At 38.2% G+C, this 22,429-nt stretch overlaps 1 protein-coding gene across 1 annotated transcript; it reads right to left on the bottom strand.

Moving 5' to 3' along the window:
* Nucleotides 1-6,785: 6,785 nt before the first annotated feature.
* LOC121892414 (NACHT, LRR and PYD domains-containing protein 12-like) lies at nucleotides 6,786-21,452 on the bottom strand. The gene is made up of 4 exons (XM_042405452.1): nucleotides 21,443-21,452; nucleotides 19,043-19,169; nucleotides 9,588-9,787; nucleotides 6,786-6,790 (listed from the first exon to the last, which is right to left on the bottom strand). The coding sequence occupies exons 1-4, from the start codon at nucleotides 21,450-21,452 to the stop codon at nucleotides 6,786-6,788; spliced, it is 342 nt and encodes a 113-aa protein (XP_042261386.1).
* Nucleotides 21,453-22,429: the final 977 nt, after the last annotated feature.

Below are 22,429 nucleotides of genomic sequence, written 5' to 3'. Positions count from 1 at the left end.
GAGTCATTCCTGTTTATGATGGTGATCCTTTACAGTACGAAGTTTTCCGCAGGGCATTTGAGAGAGGAGTGGAAAAAAAGTGTGATGACTACAGTGACTGCTTGCATTTCCTAGAGCAATATACAAGAGGGCATCCAAAAGACTTAGTCCGCAGCTGTCAACATCTGCCCCCAGCCCAGGGCTATCAAAGAGCAAAAGATCTGCTCAAAGAACATTTTGGTAATGAACATAAGATTGCCACTGCATATATGGACAAAGCATTTGCCTGGTCAGTGATCAAATCAGAGGATGTGGAAGCATTGCAAGCATTCTCACTGTTCCTTAGAGGTTGTTGCACTGCAATGGAACATCTCACCTATATGGAGGAAATTAATGTTGCTTCCAGTATGAAGACCATCCTTCTGAAACTGCCTTACAGGCTCAGAGACAAGTGGAGAAGTAGAGCATGTCAGTTACAGGAGCAGCGTGGACATCGAGCTAGATTTTCTGACCTGGTAGACTTCATAGAGAGACAAGTGAAGATACTATCAGATCCACTTTTTGGAAACATTCAGGATGCTAAGCCAGCTGCAACTGTCAAAAGCTCTACTAAAACAAGAGAAAAGTCAAGACCTAGAGGAAGCAGTTTTGCAACAGCTGTAACACCTGTAAAAACATCAGTACAAGAAAATGTGACAACAAATGGAATGAAAGGAAATGTACCTACTACCAATTCTCAAAGTTCTTGTTTGTTCTGCAACAAGAGTGGTCACACACTGGGGCGGTGTCCACAGATCTTTTTGGATCATGGAAGTACATCTACCTTTTGCACAGAAAGCTTGATGAGAAGGCTGAACATAACAGGGCAAAGGACCAATATTCTTTTACGTACCATGAACCAAGTGAAGCCTGTGACCAATCATCATATCTCAGGTTTGGAAATATCTAGTCTGGACAAAGACTATTTCATTCAAATATCTGATGTGTTCACACATAAAACCATGCCTGTTTCCCAGCTCGACATTCCCAGACAAGAAGATCTGACACAATGGCCTTACTTGAAGGATATCAGGATTCATGAAATAGACTCTGGCATTGACCCACTCATCAGGACAAATGCTTCAAAGGTATTAGAACCTTGGGAGCTGGTCAACAGCCAAGGGGATGGACCATATGCTGTGAGGACCCTACTGGGGTGGGTCATCTATGATCCCCTGAGAGGAGACAAAAGCATAAGGGATGAAAATGGCTGCCCTGCTGCTGCTGTCAATCAAATATCCATTGTAAACTTGGAGGAGCTACTGGTCAAACAGTACAATCGTGACTTCAGTGAAGGAACCAGCAAGGAAACAGAGGAAATGTCTAGGGAAGATGTAAAATTCTTGGACATTGTGAATCGCTCAGCAAAAGTGACAGATGGACACTACTGCCTAGACTTACCTTTCACACAAGAAAAGCCCAGCATGCCAAATAACCGTTGCATTGCAGTGCAGCACATCCAGAGCCTGAAACGCAAGTTTGCCAAGAATAAGAAATTTCATGATGAATATACATCTTTCCTCACAGAAATGATTGTCAATGGTTATGCTGAGGTGGTACCAGTTGACCAGCTGAATCGAAGCGATGGAGAACTCTGGTACATCCCACATCACGGAGTGCATCACTCAAAGAAAGGAACCTTAAGGGTAGTGTTTGACTGTGGTGCAGTCTTTAAAGGAACATCTCTTAACTGCCAATTGCTGCAGGGTCCAGACCTTACCAACTCACTCATTGGAGTTCTCATCAGATTCAGACAAGAGCCGGTTGCTTTGATGGCTGACATCAAAGCAATGTTTCATCAAGTCAGAGTATCAGAAAAGCATGTTGACTATCTGCGATTCCTGTGGTGGCCCGATGGTGATGTGCAGCAAGATCTTGTTGAATACCGGATGAAAGTACATCTCTTTGGAGCCGTGTCGTCACCAAGTTGTGCAAACTTTGCATTAAGGAAGACTGCTGATGACAACAAAGGTCACTTTCCATCAGAGGTAACAAACACAGTAAAGAACAACTTCTATGTAGATGATTGTTTGAAATCCCTGCCTTCGGAACAGGAAGCAGTTCAAATGGTAAGAGACCTGACTGCTCTCTGCAAAATGGGAGGATTCATGCTGTCAAAGTGGATCAGCAACAGCCGTGCTGTGTTGGCATCCATTCCCCAAGAAAACCGAACCAAAGAGAATAAGGAGTTGGACTTGGACAAAGACAATCTGCCAATGGAAAGAGCCCTGGGATTGCACTGGTGTGTTGAAACAGATGTCTTCAAGTTCAAAATTGCTGCACAGGAACGACCATACACCAGACGTGGCATCTTGTCCGTAGTCAGCTCTATATACGACCCCTTAGGATTTGTAGCACCATTTACTCTGCCAGCCAAACTGATTATGCAGGAGCTCTGTAAGAAAAAACTTGGATGGGATGAAAACATACCCCAAACCTTCTTGCATCGGTGGACAGGATGGCTAGCAGACCTTAACAAGATGGCAGAGTTTAAAGTAGACTGGTGCATGAAGCCCACAAGCTTTGGTCAAATCAGATTTGCACAGCTACACCACTTTTCAGACGCCAGTGAAAGTGGCTATGGTACTGCCTCATATATAAGACTGGAAAACTATAACAGAGAAGCGCATGTTGCATTCATAATAGGAAAATCCAGAGTGGCACCATTGAAACAAATAACGATTCCCCGAATGGAGCTCACAGCTGCAGTCCTAGCTGTCAAAGTTGACACAATGCTGCGAAAGGAATTACAGCTTCAACTGGACAAATCCATCTTCTGGACCGATAGCACAACGGTGCTTAAATACATCAACAACGAAACCAAACGCTTCCAAACATTTGTAGCAAACAGGACCTCTTTTATAAGGGATGCTACTGATGTATCACAATGGAGATATGTTAACACAAAGGAAAATCCTGCAGATGAAGCCTCTAGGGGACTAACAGCAGACCGCTTCTTGAGCTGCAAAAGATGGATCCAGGGACCAGATTTTCTCTGTAAGCCAGACAGAGAATGGCCAAAGCCTCACTTGGAATCTGCAATCTCTGCTAATGATCCAGAAATCAAACAAGACATCACAATAAATGTTATTGTCCAGAGTCCATCGAACCCCACAAACTCTCTGATCAACTATTTCTCATCATGGAGGAATCTGAAGATTGCTGTAGCTTGGCTTCTTAAAGTAAAGACAACACTCCTGCAGCTGGCTCGAATGAGAAAAGAGAGCCAGGCTGCTGGGAGTAGCTTTGAAAAAGATCCTGGCAAGCTAAAAGAAAAGGTTGAAAAAGAGATGCAAGTCTATAAAACAACACTCTGTGGACAGTGTTTATGTCCTGAAGATCTTATCCAAGCAGAAAGCGCCATCATCTCTTTCAGCCAAAGACAAAGATTCAAAGAAGAGCTTCTTGTACTAGAAGCTGGTAAACATGGCGTAAGAAGAAGCAGTCATTTGTACAAACTGGATCCAGTGTTGGATGATGGACCTCTGAGAGTAGGTGGTCGCCTGAATAGACTAGCGATGCCAGAAGAGGCCAAGCATCCAATTATTCTCTCAAAGGACTTACACATATCCAAACTATTGTTACGACATATTCATGAACAACTTGGACATGGAGGAAGAAATTATATGCTGTCTCGCCTCCGTAAAAAATACTGGATTATCAAAGCTAACTCTGCCGCAAGAAAGGTCATTACAGACTGTGTTGTGTGTAAATGACAGCAGGGCAGAGTTGGAGAACAAAAAATGGCAGACTTGCCCCTGGAGAGGATTCTAGCAGACAAGCCTATAGAGATCAAGAGAGGATGAAGTCTTGTGAAAAGGTATGGTGTAATCTTCACCTGCATGGCAAGCAGGGCAGTACATCTTGAAGTTGCATATACACTTGACACAGACTCCTGCATCCATGCATTACAGAGATTCATCTGTCGACGAGGTCAAGTTATGTCTTTATGGTCAAAGGTGAAAAGAAGCTTTGCTCCAGGTGACATTGTTGTGGTGGTTGATTCTACTGCACCACGAGGCTCATGGCTAATGGGCAGAATACTGGAAACTAAACCAGATACACAAGGACTTGTGCGCACAGTTCGACTTCAGACGAAGAGCAGCATCTTGGAAAGACCAATAACAAAGATATGTCTGCTCCAAGAAGCCGAGACCTAAACGGCAAGAAAAAAAAGAAAAAAAAAGGGAAGATTGAAGAATCAGTAAAGAAGAAATGCCAACACATAGTACATGCATTTTTTGAAAATTGTATATATAATGTATAATGGATATGGCACCTTTTTTATTATTTATTGGTAATTGTTTTGTTATATACTTAAAACAATTAGGGGCCGGTATGTAGGAGCCATTTATGTTGATTGTTGGCATGTCATTTGTTTAGTTATAACTTGCAGTATTATTTTGGACACTGGGTGGCGGTCATTAGATGCAAAGGGTTGTATATCTAGGGGCATAGGTGACAGGAAACGGGAGGCACAGGCAGGTGGAGCACATACAGTTCTTACCAGATCGGGAACAGACGCACACTACAACTGGCAGGACAGAAACCCGATATGTTCATGACATGTACAAAGACTTCAATAAAACAACAAACTAAACGGCAGCCAACGGACTGGAAAATCTGTTTTTGAATCTGCGTAAGATCACTCCTAACCTAACCTACCTGTGTATTAATGGCAAACTGGAAAAACAGAAATTGCCATTACACAAGGTTAGTAAGTTTACCACATGACTTTAAAAATGGTAAAACTGCTGAAATTTGCTTTGTTATCATGAACTTGAATTGTCAATCATAATTGAATCATATCCAAATAGCTCATTCAAATGTTGCTTTACAGATTCAAAACACTATCATGATGATGTCATCTTTTCACACTTATCTGCCTAACTTTCTAATCCTGCTTTGTGGAACAGTCCTCTGGTTAAAAGCTGCTTAACAGCAAATGATGCAGTTTTATTCAACTGAACTCTTCTGTTCTGGTCACCTGCTTTGGTTTTCTAAACACTGTTTCATATTTTGAAATATATTCTTAGTCAAAAAAGGTGATACTGTATAGTTGATCATGTCAATATTTCTGAGCCTAAGTGCCTTGTACTACTATTTCCATCAAAAAGCCAAAGACAATTTGAGAGAGAACGCTCTGTTTCAGCTTTTTGTTTAACATGCAATTGTTCTGCATGTGAACTTTCCAACTTTATATTCAAATAAAAAGTCAAGTGCAATAAGAAGCTGTGTTTTTTTCTCTTACATTGTAATTACATGATTGAAATATCAGTGATTTAGCTCTGTTCTTCATTCCTAAAGAACATTTTGTTCTGGTTTGCATTATGTGCTTGTAGCCAGCTTTGGACACAGATTTTATGAAGAATGATAACCAGGTCTATTAAAACCTTTTTCTTAACAAAAGTGTCTTTAATTGTATGTATTGTGACTATTCCTATGTGTTTAACCTGCTAAGTCAGTATTAATTTAGGTTAAAAAATAGGTTTATTAAAATGTTTGTAAAAAAAATACAAACTAAATAGTTCAATCAAACAAATCTGTCAACTGTAAGATACTGTAAAAGAAAAAAACAGTTATATTAATAAAGCAATGAAAAACCAGATCATACTGTATTTTTCATTAACATCACGAAACCGTAAACTTTAGTAACAGTAAAAAAATGTTACAGTTGTTTTTACAGTAACTTAATGGCAACCCTGCTGCCAGTTGTTGAATGTTTTTACAGGAAGTTTTAACAGTGTGTGTGTAGAGGTGTGTGTGTTTCTACTGTAGCAGCCTGGTGTCATCAGGAGATTTAATGAAGGTAAACACAGTGAACGGTGGTGCGTAACGGCACTGCGCTCTGGCGCAGCACTTCTCAGAGGCTACAGATTTATCAACATATCAGTCCTGCTGACTTCAGATGTTGCAGAGATTTAATGAAGTGAAGGAGAAGCTTTTCATACAGTATAAACAGCTGTGGACAACAGATACTGTAACAATCAGCCACATTCATTTATACATCACTGCACTGATTTACTGACTTTCCTGCTTTAACCACATTAAACCTTATTTTCTGTGCACATGTTGGTTGGAGAGTGTTTAACTGAAATAAACGATTTATATTTGAAGCATTAATCTGTTGTTGCAGCACGTCTGCATCCAGTAGACTATTTAGTATGAAACACAGGCGCCTGATACTGTATCAGTAGCCTATGTGACGCTCACAAAAACAAAGGGATTTTATGAGGATGACGTATGACTGCAGCGTTCTACTATAGTCATACGTCATTGTTCAGTTTTAACAACAGCTGACATTTTTGATCTTTCAGCACAAAATGAAGTTATTTGTCCACAAATATTTGGTGAACATTGTGGCTAATCAACATGGTCAGAAAATGACTCAGAAAAATATGAAATATTTCAAAAATGCCAAAATACACTGGAGGGAGGCTTTAAATAGTATTTAAATGTTTGAAAACAACATTTGAATGTGTAAATCTGAAGGAGATTTTACCTGATAAAAATCATCCTTATGTCTGCAGTTTAGTGTCACCACAACTTTCACATCATATTAATCTCAGCACACAAGTAAGAAATGGTGTCTGACCTCAGAGTCTCCAGTCTACAGTGTGGACTCTCCAGAAAATCAAACCACAGATTCCTTTCTGAACCGTCCCGACTGTAGTTGTCACTCAGCTCCAGCTCTCTCAGATGGGAGGGGTTGGACTTCAGAGCTGAGAGCAGAGAAGCACAGCTGATCTCTGACAACCAGCAGTTCTTCAATCTGAATAAAGAAGAAATCATGTAGCGTTAGAAGCAGATTACATGGGTGCAAGAGCTCCGTCTACAGACGGATTTCCATCAAAAGTGAATTATTTGTTCCGTCATAGTCTGTTTATTTTTACCACTAATACAAAAAAGATTTTACTCTGCCACCACATTTCTGTTTTTTTCACTTTGTAAACGATTAAACGGCGAGGGAAAGAGACGTTGGTTGTTCCAGACATCAACGCTTATTCCAGCTTCCTGCGGTTGTTTATGCATCGATTTATACGTCTGTTTTCTCCAAAATAATCAAAGGTATGGCAGTTTTATTTAATGTGCACTTATTTCTCTGTAGGGATGGGTACCGAAACCCGGTATTAAACGAGCCCCGAGGATAAATGATTAAAGACTGTAGTATTGATAAGCTCCGATGTTACCGGTTCTTTTATCAGCACTTTTTAATGTTTTGGTGTAATTTATTCTCAAACTGCAGCCTCTCTTCCACACACACACACACACACACACACACACACACACACAGTCAGAGGGATACCAAGGCTGGACTGGGAGAACTGGTGTCTTTGACTGGGCCATAAGTCATTAACTAACTCACTCCCCTGCCATCGCCCAATACTTGGACTTCTGCACTTAACCGTGTTCCTTGTTAGAGCCTGACATACAGTTCATATTTGGACATGATGTAACATGTCTGCTGCTGTTCATTATATTTTCATTTATATTTCAACTGTTTTTGACAGACAGCATTATATTGACAAAACATCTTTTATTTATGTAATGTTCATCTTTTTATTTGTACCACTGATATGCCTTAAGGCTGGACAATATCTCCAGTATATTCAGATGTTACATGATATAGAGCCAGATATTATCTGAGAGTTTGCTTGTAATTCTGTGATGTAGCTCAGTTGTCTGTAACTGTTGCTGCTCCACAAAGCAAGGTTAGTAAGTTTACCACATGACTTTAAAAATGCTAAAACTGCTGAAATTTGCTTTGTTATCATGAACTTGAATTGTCAATCATAATTGAATCATATCCAAATAGCTCATTCAAATGTTGCTTTACAGATTCAAAACACTATCATGATGATGTCATCTTTTCACACTTATCTGCCTAACTTTCTAATCCTGCTTTGTGGAACAGTCCTCTGGTTAAAAGCTGCTTAACAGCAAATGATGCAGTTTTATTCAACTGAACTCTTCTGTTCTGGTCACCTGCTTTGGTTTTCTAAACACTCTTTCATATTTTGAAATATATTGTTAGTCAAAAAAGGTGATACTGTATAGTTGATCATGTCAATATTTCTGAGCCTAAGTGCCTTGTACTACTATTTCCATCAAAAAGCCAAAGACAGTTTGAGAGAGAACGCTCTGTTTCAGCTTTTTGTTTAACATGCAATTGTTCTGCATGTGAACTTTCCAACTTTATATTCAAATAAAAAGTCAAGTGCAATAAGAATCTGTGTTTTTTTCTCTTACATTGTAATTACATGATTGAAATATCAGTGATTTAGCTCTGTTCTTCATTCCTAAAGAACATTTTGTTCTGGTTTGCATTATGTGCTTGTAGCCAGCTTTGGACAGAGATTTTATGAAGAATGACAACCAGGTCTATTAAAACCTTTTTCTTAACAAAAGTGCCTTTAATTGTATGTATTGTGACTATTTCTATGTGTTTAACCTGCTAAGTCAGTATTGATTTAGGTTAAAAAATATGTTTATCAAAATGTTTGTAAAAAAATACAAACTAAATAGTTCAATCAAACAAATCTGTCAACTGTAAGATACTGTAAAAGAAAAAAAAAACAGTTATATTAATAAAGCAATGAAAAACCAGATCATACTGTATTTTTCATTAACAGCACGAAACCGTAAACTTTAGTAACAGTAAAAAAATGTTAATTTTACAGTAACTTAATGGCAACCCTGCTGCCAGTTGTTGAATGTTTTTACAGGAAGTTTTAACAGTGTGTGTGTAGAGTTGTGTGTGTTTCTACTGTAGCAGCCTGGTGTCATCAGGAGATTTAATGAAGGTAAACACAGTGAACGGTGGTGCGTAACGGCACTGCGCTCTGGCGCAGCACTTCTCAGAGGCTGCAGATTTATCAACATATCAGTCCTGCTGACTTCAGATGCTGCAGGGATTTAATGAAGTGAAGGAGAAGCTTTTCATACAGTATAAACAGCTGTGGACAACAGATACTGTAACAATCACCCACATTCATTTATACATCACTGCACACTGATTTACTGACTTTCCTGCTTTAACCACATTAAACCTTATTTTCTGTGCACATGTTGGTTGGAGAGTGTCTAACTGAAATAAATGATTTATATTTGAAGCATTAATCTGTTGTTGCAGCACGTCTGCATCCAGTAGACTATTTAGTATGAAACACAGGCGCCTGATACTGTATCAGTAGCCTATGTGACGCTCACAAAAACAAAGGGATTTTATGAGGATGACGTATGACTGCAGCGTTCTACTATAGTCATACATCATTGTTCAGTTTTAACAACAGCTGACATTTTTGATCTTTCAGCACAAAATGAAGTTATTTGTCCACAAATATTTGGTGAACATTGTGGCTAATCAACATGGTCAGAAAATGACTCAGAAAAATATGAAATATCTCAAAAATGCCAAAATACACTGGAGGGAGGCTTTAAATAGTATTTAAATGTTTGAAAACAACATTTGAATGTGTAAATCTGAAGGAGATTTTACCTCATAAAAATCATCCTTATGTCTGCAGTTTAGTGTCACCACAACTTTCACATCATATTAATCTCAGCACACAAGTAAGAAATGGTGTCTGACCTCAGAGTCTCCAGTCTACAGTGTGGACTCTCCAGAAAATCAAACTGCAGATTCCTTTCTGAACCGTCCCGACTGTAGTTGTCACTCAGCTCCAGCTCTCTCAGATGGGAGGGGTTGGACTTCAGAGCTGAGAGCAGAGAAGCACAGCTGATCTCTGACAACCTGCAGCTCTTCAATCTGAATAAAGAAGAAATCATGTAGCGTTAGAAGCAGATTACATGGGTGCAAGAGCTCCGTCTACAGATGGATTTCCATCAAAAGTGAATTATTTGTTCCATCATAGTCTGTTTATTTTTACCACTAACACAAAAAAGATTTTACTCTGCCACCACATTTCTGCTTTTTTCACTTTGTAAACGATTAAACGGCGAGGGAAAGAGACGTTGGTTGTTCCAGACATCAACGCTTGTTCCAGCTTCCTGCGGTTGTTTATGCATCGATTTATACGTCTGTTTTCTCCAAAATAATCAAAGGTATGGCAGTTTTATTTAATGTGCACTTATTTCTCTCTAGGGATGGGTACCGAAACCCGGTATTAAACGAGCCCCGAGGATAAATGATTAAAGACTGTAGTATTGATAAGCTCCGATGTTACCGGTTCTTTTATCAGCACTTTTTAATGTTTTGGTGTAATTTATTCTCAAACTGCAGCCTCTCCTCCACACACACACACACACACACACACACACACACACACACACACACACACACAAACACAAAGACACACACACACAAACACACAGAGACACACAAACATACACACACACAGACACACACACACACACACACACACACACACACACACACACACACACACACACACACACACACACACACAAACACACACAACAACACACAGACACACACACACAAACACACACACACACACACACACAGAAACACACACACACAGCAAAGTCAGTGAACAGCAGATCACATGTGAAGTGAAGATTACTCGAGTTGACGACAACTACGCTCGTTACTTCTTAAGTGCAATAACACCTTAGCGAGTAAAAAGCCAATACTCTATCAATACACCTGATCAACAAGCATAAACATGTAGAAAAGTCATATTTTCAACTGCTCTGTCCGCAGTCTCTCATCCACCGCTGCTATGTTTTACACAACCACAGCGCGCTAGCTCGGCTAATAGCTAATTGTTAGCAACAAGCTAAAACTAAAGCTGTCTGTATGTAGTCTAACTGTTTAGCTTAGTTTGCCACCAATCTTCAAATTTGGCTCATTCTTGTAAACTCAGCTGCTGGCTGAGACAAAGCAGCCTCTCCTCTCTACCAGCGGTACCTGCAGCAGTCAATCACATCAGCAGCAGAGGGAGGAGGAGGAGGACAGGAGGAAGGACTGATACTGACTGATGTCTGTCTTCTTCTTTCTTTCTAAACTTCACTCAGTATTTTCATGTCAGGAATATTATTTATTTTATTGACATTTTACATTTGTTTCCAGAGATATTATTGAGTTTATAAAGTGACTTTGCTGTTGTAAACATGACTGTTGCTGCTCTAGAAACAATGTTTAGTTTTATTTATAATATAAATGAATTCTAATCTTGTTCTGAATTTATTCTTTTTGAAAATAATTTATTCTTTTAAAATGGACTTATTTAGTATTGATAAGGAACCAAACCGATAAGGAGGATCAATAAGACTATTGATTATCAGTGTTCAGTCACATATGTTAACATGAAAAGTTTAAAGTTGATAAAGATAATAAGTTCAGATATTTGTGTTATTTTTATTCTAAAATATAGTTGAATAGTTAAAATAAGTAGGCCTACAAGTGTTTTGTCAGTAAGGAGAGAAATAGCATACTTTATGAAGGTCAAATATTTTATTTTATGCTTTTCATGTATAAATTGGTACCTTTGCCAGGAATAAAAATCATGACCAGAATGCACCAAATTGCATCATTTTAAAAAAAGATTTTCCAGGGGGGCCATGCCTCCAGACCCCCCGAGGTGACTTCATGCCTTGGCGCTCGTCGTTGGACACCAGTAGAAAAAAGTTCAGTCAAAAAAAAAAAAATTTCTCACCGGCATCCATGAGATTATTGTGTTTGAAATCATTCAATGTTTCATAATCTGTTCAGAGCTGAAGAAGGTTTAGAATGAACAAGTTTAGAAAATGGAAACTCCAAACACCTGAACCCAACAGGATGCAGGTTAAAAACTGTCAAATACAAACAGTGAAAAAGAGCTTCATTAATATTAATGACAACATGCTGCTACTTCAATAAACACACAGTGACTTAACAGTGAATTAGACAGTGCAGCTTTTTCATCTTATATTAAATATGAAGACCAAAAAGATGCTCAGTGTGGATCAGTATAAAGTCTATGTGGTCACAGATGTTTTAATGTTATCAAAATTGATTTAAAAAGATCTGAAAGTTTGAAAGTATGTTTTTAAATTGTTAACTATGGGTTAAAATTAAATAACTAAAGCTCCACTCCAGCCAGCGTTACTTTCTGTTTAACGGCACTGCGCTCTGGCGCAGCACTTCTCAGAGGCTGCAGATTTATCAACATATCAGTCCTGCTGACTTCAGATGCTGCAGAGATTTAATGAAGTGAAGGAGAAGCTTTTCATACAGTATAAACAGCTGTGGACAACAGATACTGTAACAATCAGCCACATTCATTTATACATCACTGCACACTCATTTACTGACTTTCCTGCTTTAACCACATTAAACCTTATTTTCTGTGCACATGTTGGTTGGAGAGTGTTTAACTGAAATAAATGATTTATATTTGAAGCATTAATCTGTTGTTGCAGCACGTCTGCATCCAGTAAACTATTTAGTATGAAACACAGGCGCCTGATACTGTATCAGTAGCCTATGTGACACTCACAAAAACAAAGGGATTTTATGAGGATGACGTATGACTGCAGCGTTCTACTATAGTCATACGTCATTGTTCAGTTTTAACAACAGCTGACATTTTTGATCTTTCAGCACAAAATGAAGTTATTTGTCCACAAATATTTGGTGAACATTGTGGCTAATCAACATGGTCAGAAAATGACTCAGAAAAATATGAAATATCTCAAAAATGCCAAAATACACTGGAGGGAGGCTTTAAATAGTATTTAAATGTTTGAAAACAACATTTGAATGTGTAAATCTGAAGGAGATTTTACCTGATAAAAATCATCCTTATGTCTGCAGTTTAGTGTCACCACAACTTTCACATCATATTAATCTCAGCACACAAGTAAGAAATGGTGTCTGACCTCAGAGTCTCCAGTCTACAGTATGGACTCTCCAGAAAATCAAACTGCAGATTTGTTGTTGAACCGTTGAGACTGTAGTTGTCACTCAGATTCAGCTCTCTCAGATGGGAGGGGTTGGACTTCAGAGCTGAGAGCAGAGAAGCACAGCTGATCTCTGACAACCAGCAGCTCCTCAATCTGAATAAAGAAGAAATCATGTAGCGTTAGAAGCAGATTACATGGGTGCAAGAGCTCCGTCTACAGACGGATTTCCATCAAAAGTGAATTATTCGTTCCATCATAGTCTGTTTATTTTTACCACTAACACAAAAAAGATTTTACTCTGCCACCACATTTCTGCTTTTTTCACTTTGTAAACGATTAAACGGCGAGGGAAAGAGACGTTGGTTGTTCCAGCTTCCTGCGGTTGTTTATGCATCGATTTATACGTCTGTTTTCTCCAAAATAATCAAAGGTATGGCAGTTTTATTTAATGTGCACTTATTTCTCTGTAGGGATGGGTACCGAAACCCGGTATTAAACGAGCCCCGAGGATAAATGATTAAAGACTGTAGTATTGATAAGCTCCGGTGTTACCGGTTCTTTTATCAGCACTTTTTAATGTTTTGGTGTAATTTATTCTCAAACTGCAGCCTCTCCTCCACACACACACACACACACACACACACACACACACACACACACAAACACCGACACACACACACACACAAACACACACACACACACAAACACACACACACAGACACAGCAAAGTCAGTGAACAGCAGATCACATGTGAAGTGAAGATTACTCGAGTTGACGACAACTACGCTTGTTACTTCTTAAGTGCAATAACACCTTAGCGAGTAAAAAGCCAATACTCTATCAATACACCTGATCAACAAGCATAAACATGTAGAAAAGTGATATTTTCAACTGCTCTGTCCGCAGTCTCTCATCCACCGCTGCTATGTTTTACACAACCACAGCGCGCTAGCTCGGCTAATAGCTAATTGTTAGCAACAAGCTAAAACTAAAGCTGTCTGTATGTAGTCTAACTGTTTAGCTTAGTTTGCCACCAATCTTCAAATTTGGCTCATTCTTGTAAACTCAGCTGCTGGCTGAGACAAAGCAGCCTCTCCTCTCTACCAGCGGTACCTGCAGCAGTCAATCACATCAGCAGCAGAGGGAGGAGGAGGAGGACAGGAGGAAGGACTGATACTGACTGATGTCTGTCTTCTTCTTTCTTTCTAAACTTCACTCAGTATTTTCATGTCAGGAATATTATTTATTTTATTGACATTTTACATTTGTTTCCAGAGATATTATTGAGTTTATAAAGTGACTTTGCTGTTGTAAACATGACTGTTGCTGCTCTAGAAACAATGTTTAGTTTTATTTATAATATAAATGAATTCTAATCTTGTTCTGAATTTATTCTTTTTGAAAATAATTTATTCTTTTAAAATGGACTTATTTAGTATTGATAAGGAACCAAACCGATAAGGAGGATCAATAAGACTATTGATTATCAGTGTTCAGTCACATATGTTAACATGAAAAGTTTAAAGTTGATAAAGATAATAAGTTCAGATATTTGTGTTATTTTTATTCTAAAATATAGTTGAATAGTTAAAATAAGTAGGCCTACAAGTGTTTTGTCAGTAAGGAGAGAAATAGCATACTTTATGAAGGTCAAATATTTTATTTTATCCTTTTCATGTATAAATTGGTGCCTTTGCCAGGAATAAAAATCATGACCAGAATGCACCAAATTGCATCATTTAAAAAAAAGATTTTGCAGGGGGCCATGCCTCCAGACCCCCCGAGGTGACTTCATGCCTTGGCGCTCGTCGTTGGACACCAGTAGAAAAAAGTTAAGTCAAACAAAAAAAATATTTCTCACCAGCATCCATGAGATTATTGTGTTTGAAATCATTCAATGTTTCATAATCTGTTCAGAGCTGAAGAAGGTTTAGAATGAACAAGTTTAGAAAATGGAAACTCCAAACACCTGAACCCAACAGGATGCAGGTTAAAAACTGTCAAATACAAACAGTGAAAAAGAGCTTCATTAATATTAATGACAACATGCTGCTACTTCAATAAACACACAGTGACTTAACAGTGAATTAGACAGTGCAGCTTTTTCATCTTATATGAAATATGAAGACCAAAAAGATGCTCAGTGTGGATCAGTATAAAGTCTATGTGGTCACAGATGTTTTAATGTTATCAAAATTGATTTAAAACAAAGATCTGAATGTTTGAAAGTATGTTTTTAAATTGTTAACTATGGGTTAAAATTAAATAACTAAAGCTCCACTCCAGCCAGTGTTACTTTCTGTTTAACGGCACTGCGCTCTGGCGCAGCACTTCTCAGAGGCTGCAGATTTATCAACATATCAGTCCTGCTGACTTCAGATGCTGCAGAGATTTAATGAAGTGAAGGAGAAGCTTTTCATACAGTATAAACAGCTGTGGACAACAGATACTGTAACAATCAGCCACATTCATTTATACATCACTGCACACTGATTTACTGACTTTCCTGCTTTAACCACATTAAACCTTATTATCTGTGCACATGTTGGTTGGAGAGTGTTTAACTGAAATAAAAGATTTATATTTGAAGCATTAATCTGTTGTTGCAGCACGTCTGCATCCAGTAGACTATTTAGTATGAAACACAGGCGCCTGATACTGTATCAGTAGCCTATGTGATGCTCACAAAAACAAAGGGATTTTATGAGGATGACGTATGACTGCAGCGTTCTACTATAGTCATACGTCATTGTTCAGTTTTAACAACAGCTGACATTTTTGATCTTTCAGCACAAAATGAAGTTATTTGTCCACAAATATTTGGTGAACATTGTGGCTAATCAACATTGTCAGAAAATGACTCAGAAAAATATGAAATATCTCAAAAATGCCAAAATACACTGGAGGGAGGCTTTAAATAGTATTTAAATGTTTGAAAACAACATTTGAATGTGTAAATCTGAAGGAGATTTTACCTCATAAAAATCATCCTTATGTCTGCAGTTTAGTGTCACCACAACTTTCACATCATATTAATCTCAGCACACAAGTAAGAAATGGTGTCTGACCTCAGAGTCTCCAGTCTACAGTGTGGACTCTCCAGAAAATCAAACTGCAGATTCCTTTCTGAATGGTACCAACTGTAGTCTTCACTCAGCTCCAGCTCTCTCAGATGGGAGGGGTTGGACTTCAGAGCTGAGAGCAGAGAAGCACAGCTGATCTCTGACAACCAGCAGTTCTTCAATCTGAATAAAGAAGAAATCATGTAGCGTTAGAAGCAGATTACATGGGTGCAAGAGCTCCGTCTACAGACGGATTTCCATCAAAAGTGAATTATTTGTTCCATCATAGTCTGTTTATTTTTACCACTAACACAAAAAAGATTTTACTCTGCCACCACATTTCTGCTTTTTTCACTTTGTAAACGATTAAACGGCGAGGGAAAGAGACGTTGGTTGTTCCAGACATCAACGCTTGTTCCAGCTTCCTGCGGTTGTTTATGCATCGATTTATACGTCTGTTTTCTCCAAAATAATCAAAGGTATGGCAGTTTTATTTAATGTGCACTTATTTCTCTGTAGGGATGGGTACCGAAACCCGGTATTAAACGAGCCCCGAGGATAAATGATTAAAGACTGTAGTATTGATAAGCTCCGATGTTACCGGTTCTTTTATCAGCACTTTTTAATGTTTTGTTGTAATTTATTCTCAAACTGCAGCCTCTCCTCCACACACACACACACACACACACAAACACACACACACACACACACACACACACACACACAGACAAACACACAGACATGCACACACACACACACACACACACACACACACACACACACACACACACACAGTCAGAGGGATACCAAGGCTGGACTGGGAGAACTGGTGTCTTTGACTGGGCCATAAGTCATTAACTAACTCACTCCCCTGCCATCGCCCAATACTTGGACTTCTGCACTTAACCGTGTTCCTTGTTAGAGCCTGACATACAGTTCATATTTGGACATGATGGAACATGTCTGCTGCTGTTCATTATATTTTCATTTATATTTCAACTGTTTTTGACAGACAGCATTATATTGACAAAACATCTTTTATTTATGTAAGGTTCATCTTTTTATTTGTACCACTGATGTGCCTTAAGGCTGGACAATATCTCCAGTATATTCAGATGTTACATGATATAGAGCCAGATATTATCTGAGAGTTTGCTTGTAATTCTGTGATGTAGCTCAGTTGTCTGTAACTGTTGCTGCTCCACAAAGCAAGGTTAGTAAGTTTACCACATGACTTTAAAAATGCTAAAACTGCTGAAATTTGCTTTGTTATCATGAACTTGAATTGTCAATCATAATTGAATCATATCCAAATAGCTCATTCAAATGTTGCTTTACAGATTCAAAACACTATCATAATGATGTCATCTTTTCACACTTATCTGCCTAACTTTCTAATCCTGCTTTGTGGAACAGTCCTCTGGTTAAAAGCTGCTTAACAGCAAATGATGTAGTTTTATTCAACTGAACTCTTCTGTTCTGGTCACCTGCTTTGGTTTTCTAAACACTCTTTCATATTTTGAAATATATTCTTAGTCAAAAAGGTGATACTATATAGTTGATCATGTCAATATTTCTGAGCCTAAGTGCCTTGTACTACTATTTCCATCAAAAAGCCAAAGACAGTTTGAGAGAGAACGCTCTGTTTCAGCTTTTTGTTTAACATGCAATTGTTCTGCATGTGAACTTTCCAACTTTATATTCAAATAAAAAGTCAAGTGCAATAAGAAGCTGTGTTTTTTTCTCTTACATTGTAATTACATGATTGAAATATCAGTGATTTAGCTCTGTTCTTCATTCCTAAAGAACATTTTGTTCTGGTTTGCATTATGTGCTTGTAGCCAGCTTTGGACACAGATTTTATGAAGAATGACAACCAGGTCTATTAAAACCTTTTTCTTAACAAAAGTGTCTTTAATTGTATGTATTATGACTATTCCTATGTGTTTAACCTGCTAAGTCAGTATTCATTTAGGTTAAAAAAAGGTTTATTAAAATGTTTGTAAAAAAGATACAAACTAAATAGTTCAATCAAACAAATCTGTCAACTGTAAGATACTGTAAAAGAAAAAAAAAACAGTTATATTAATAAAGCAATGAAAAACCAGATCATACTGTATTTTTCATTAACAGCACGAAACCGTAAACTTTAGTAACAGTAAAAAAATATTAATTTTACAGTAACTTAATGGCAACCCTGCTGCCAGTTGTTGAATGTTTTTACAGGAAGTTTTAACAGTGTGTGTGTAGAGGTGTGTGTGTTTCTACTGTAGCAGCCTGGTGTCATCAGGAGATTTAATGAAGGTAAACACAGTGAACGGTGGTGCGTAACGGCACTGCGCTCTGGCGCAGCACTTCTCAGAGGCTGCAGATTTATCAACATATCAGTCCTGCTGACTTCAGATGCTGCAGGGATTTAATGAAGTGAAGGAGAAGCTTTTCATACAGTATAAACAGCTGTGGACAACAGATACTGTAACAATCAGCCACATTCATTTATACATCACTGCACACTGATTTACTGACTTTCCTGCTTTAACCACATTAAACCTTATTTTCTGTGCACATGTTGGTTGGAGAGTGTTTAACTGAAATAAATGATTTATACTTGAAGCATTAATCTGTTGTTGCAGCACGTCTGCATCCAGTAGACTATTTAGTATGAAACACAGGCGCCTGATACTGTATCAGTAGCCTATGTGACGCTCACAAAAACAAAGGGATTTTATGAGGATGACGTATGACTGCAGCGTTCTACTATAGTCATACGTCATTGTTCAGTTTTAACAACAGCTGACATTTTTGATCTTTCAGCACAAAATGAAGTTATTTGTCCACAAATATTTGGTGAACATTGTGGCTAATCAACATGGTCAGAAAATGACTCAGAAAAATATGAAATATCTCAAAAATGCCAAAATACACTGGAGGGAGGCTTTAAATAGTATTTAAATGTTTGAAAACAACATTTGAATGTGTAAATCTGAAGGAGATTTTACCTGATAAAAATCATCCTTATGTCTGCAGTTTAGTGTCACCACAACTTTCACATCATATTAATCTCAGCACACAAGTAAGAAATGGTGTCTGACCTCAGAGTCTCCAGTCTACAGTCTGGACTCTCCAGAAAATCAAACTGCAGATTCCTTTCTGAACCGTCCCGACTGTAGTTGTCACTCAGCTCCAGCTCTCTCAGATGGGAGGGGTTGGACTTCAGAGCTGAGACCAGAGAAGCACAGCTGATCTCTGACAACCTGCAGCTCTTCAATCTGAATAAAGAAGAAATCATGTAGCGTTAGAAGCAGATTACATGGGTGCAAGAGCTCCGTCAACAGACGGATTTCCATCAAAAGTGAATTATTTGTTCCATCATAGTCTGTTTATTTTTACCGCTAACACAAAAAAGATTTTACTCTGCCACCACATTTCTGCTTTTTTCACTTTGTAAACGATTAAACGGCGAGGGAAAGAGACGTTGGTTGTTCCAGACATCAACGCTTGTTCCAGCTTCCTGCGGTTGTTTATGCATCGATTTATACGTCTGTTTTCTCCAAAATAATCAAAGGTATGGCAGTTTTATTTAATGTGCACTTATTTCTCTGTAGGGATGGGTACCGAAACCCGGTATTAAACGAGCCCCGAGGATAAATGATTAAAGACTGTAGTATTGATAAGCTCCGATGTTACCGGTTCTTTTATCAGCACTTTTTAATGTTTTGGTGTAATTTATTCTCAAACTGCAGCCTCTCCTCCACACACACACACAGACACACAGACACACACACACACACACAGACACACACACACACACACACACACACACACACACACATACCCACACGCACACACACAGACACTCACACACAAACACACAGACACGCACACAAACAGACACTCACACACAAACACACAGACACACGCGCACACACACACACACACACACACACACACAGACACACACACGCATGCACACACACACACACACAAACAGACACACACACACACAAACACACTCAGACACACACAAACACAAAGACACACACACACAAACAAACACAAACAGACACACACACACACACACACAAACACACAGACACGCACACACACAAACACACACACACAAAAACACACACAAAGACACACACACACAAACAAACACAAACAGACACACACACACACACACACACAAACACACAGACACGCACACACACAAACACACACACACAAAAACACACACAAACACACACACCAACACACAAACACAAACACAAAGACACACACAAACACACGCACACACAAACACAAACAGACACACACACAGCAAAGTCAGTGAACAGCAGATCACATGTGAAGTGAAGATTACTCGAGTTGACGACAACTACGCTCGTTACTTCTTAAGTGCAATAACACCTTAGCGAGTAAAAAGCCAATACTCTATCAATACACCTGATCAACAAGCATAAACATGTAGAAAAGTCATATTTTCAACTGCTCTGTCCGCAGTCTCTCATCCACCGCTGCTATGTTTTACACAACCACAGCGCGCTAGCTCGGCTAATCGCTAATTGTTAGCAGCAAGCTAAAACTAAAGCTGTCTGTATGTAGTCTAACTGTTTAGCTTAGTTTGCCACCAATCTTCAAATTTGGCTCATTCTTGTAAACTCAGCTGCTGGCTGAGACAATGCAGCCTCTCCTCTCTACCAGCGGTACCTGCAGCAGTCAATCACATCAGCAGCAGAGGGAGGAGGAGGAGGACAGGAGGAAGGACTGATACTGACTGATGTCTGTCTTCTTCTTTCTTTCTAAACTTCACTCAGTATTTTCATGTCAGGAATATTATTTATTTTATTGACATTTTACATTTGTTTCCAGAGATATTATTGAGTTTATAAAGTGACTTTGCTGTTGTAAACATGACTGTTGCTGCTCTAGAAACAATGTTTACTTATATTTATAATATAAATAAATTCTAATCCTGTTCTGAATTTATTCTTTTATAAAACAATTATTTTTTTAAAAAAAGCAATTATTTAGTATTGATAAAGAACCAAACCAATAAGGAGGATCAATAAGACTACTGATTGTCATGTTAACATGAAAGTAACAAGAATTTTAACTTTTTTCTTTTACTGACTGATGTAGATTCTGGTTGCCTTTAAAGTTGATAAAGATAATAAGTTCAGATATTTGTGTTATTTTTATTCTAAAATATAGTTGAATAGTTAAAATAAGTAGGCCTACAAGTGTTTTGTCAGTAAGGAGAGAAATAGCATACTTTATGAAGGTCAAATATTTTATTTTATCCTTTTCATGTATAAATTGGTGCCTTTGTCAGGAATAAAAATCATGACCAGAATGCACCAAATTGCATCATTTAAAACAAAATATTTTCCAGGGGGGCCATGCCTCCAGACCCCCGAGGTGACTTCACACTTTGGTGCTCGTCATTGGACACCAGTAGAAAAAAGTTCAGTCAAAAAAAAAATTCTCACCGGCATCCATGAGATTATTGTGTTTGAAATCATTCAATGTTTCATAATCTGTTCAGAGCTGAAGAAGGTTTAGAATGAACAAGTTTAGAAAATGGAAACTCCAAACACCTGAACCCAACAGGATGCAGGTTAAAAACTGTCAAATACAAACAGTGAAAAAGAGCTTCATTAATATTAATGACAACATGCTGCTACTTCAATAAACACACAGTGACTTAACAGTGAATTAGACAGTGCAGCTTTTTCATCTTATATTAAATATGAAGACCAAAAAGATGCTCAGTGTGGATCAGTATAAAGTCTATGTGGTCACAGATGTTTTAATGTTATCAAAATTGATTTAAAACAAAGATCTGAATGTTTGAAAGTATGTTTTTAAATTGTTAACTATGGGTTAAAATTAAATAACTAAAGCTCCACTCCAGCCAGCGTTACTTTCTGTTTAACGGCACTGCGCTCTGGCGCAGCACTTCTCAGAGGCTGCAGATTTATCAACATATCAGTCCTGCTGACTTCAGATGCTGCAGGGATTTAATGAAGTGAAGGAGAAGCTTTTCATACAGTATAAACAGCTGTGGACAACAGATACTGTAACAATCAGCCACATTCATTTATACATCACTGCACACTGATTTACTGACTTTCCTGCTTTAACCACATTAAACCTTATTTTCTGTGCACATGTTGGTTGGAGAGTGTCTAACTGAAATAAATGATTTATATTTGAAGCATTAATCTGTTGTTGCAGCACGTCTGCATCCAGTAGACTATTTAGTATGAAACACAGGCGCCTGATACTGTATCAGTAGCCTATGTGACGCTCACAAAAACAAAGGGATTTTATGAGGATGACGTATGACTGCAGCGTTCTACTATAGTCATACGTCATTGTTCAGTTTTAACAACAGCTGACATTTTTGATATTTCAGCACAAAATGAAGTTATTTGTCCACAAATATTTGGTGAACATTGTGGCTAATCAACATG

The sequence above is a fragment of the Thunnus maccoyii genome, chromosome 24 (assembly GCF_910596095.1).
Source record: "Thunnus maccoyii chromosome 24, fThuMac1.1, whole genome shotgun sequence".
In the NCBI taxonomy this organism is placed as follows: Eukaryota; Metazoa; Chordata; class Actinopteri; order Scombriformes; family Scombridae; genus Thunnus; species Thunnus maccoyii.
The sequence above is the reverse complement of the archived record's forward strand: the minus strand, read 5'-3'. Positions and strand labels throughout refer to the sequence as shown.

Bases quoted from the DNA above. Each gene is read 5' to 3' on its own strand.
- LOC121892414 (XM_042405452.1), bottom strand. The intron at 9,788-19,042 runs GTCAGACACCAT...TTCTTTATTCAG, and splicing joins TGTAGACTGGAGACTCTGAG to ATTGAAGAGCTGCAGGTTGT.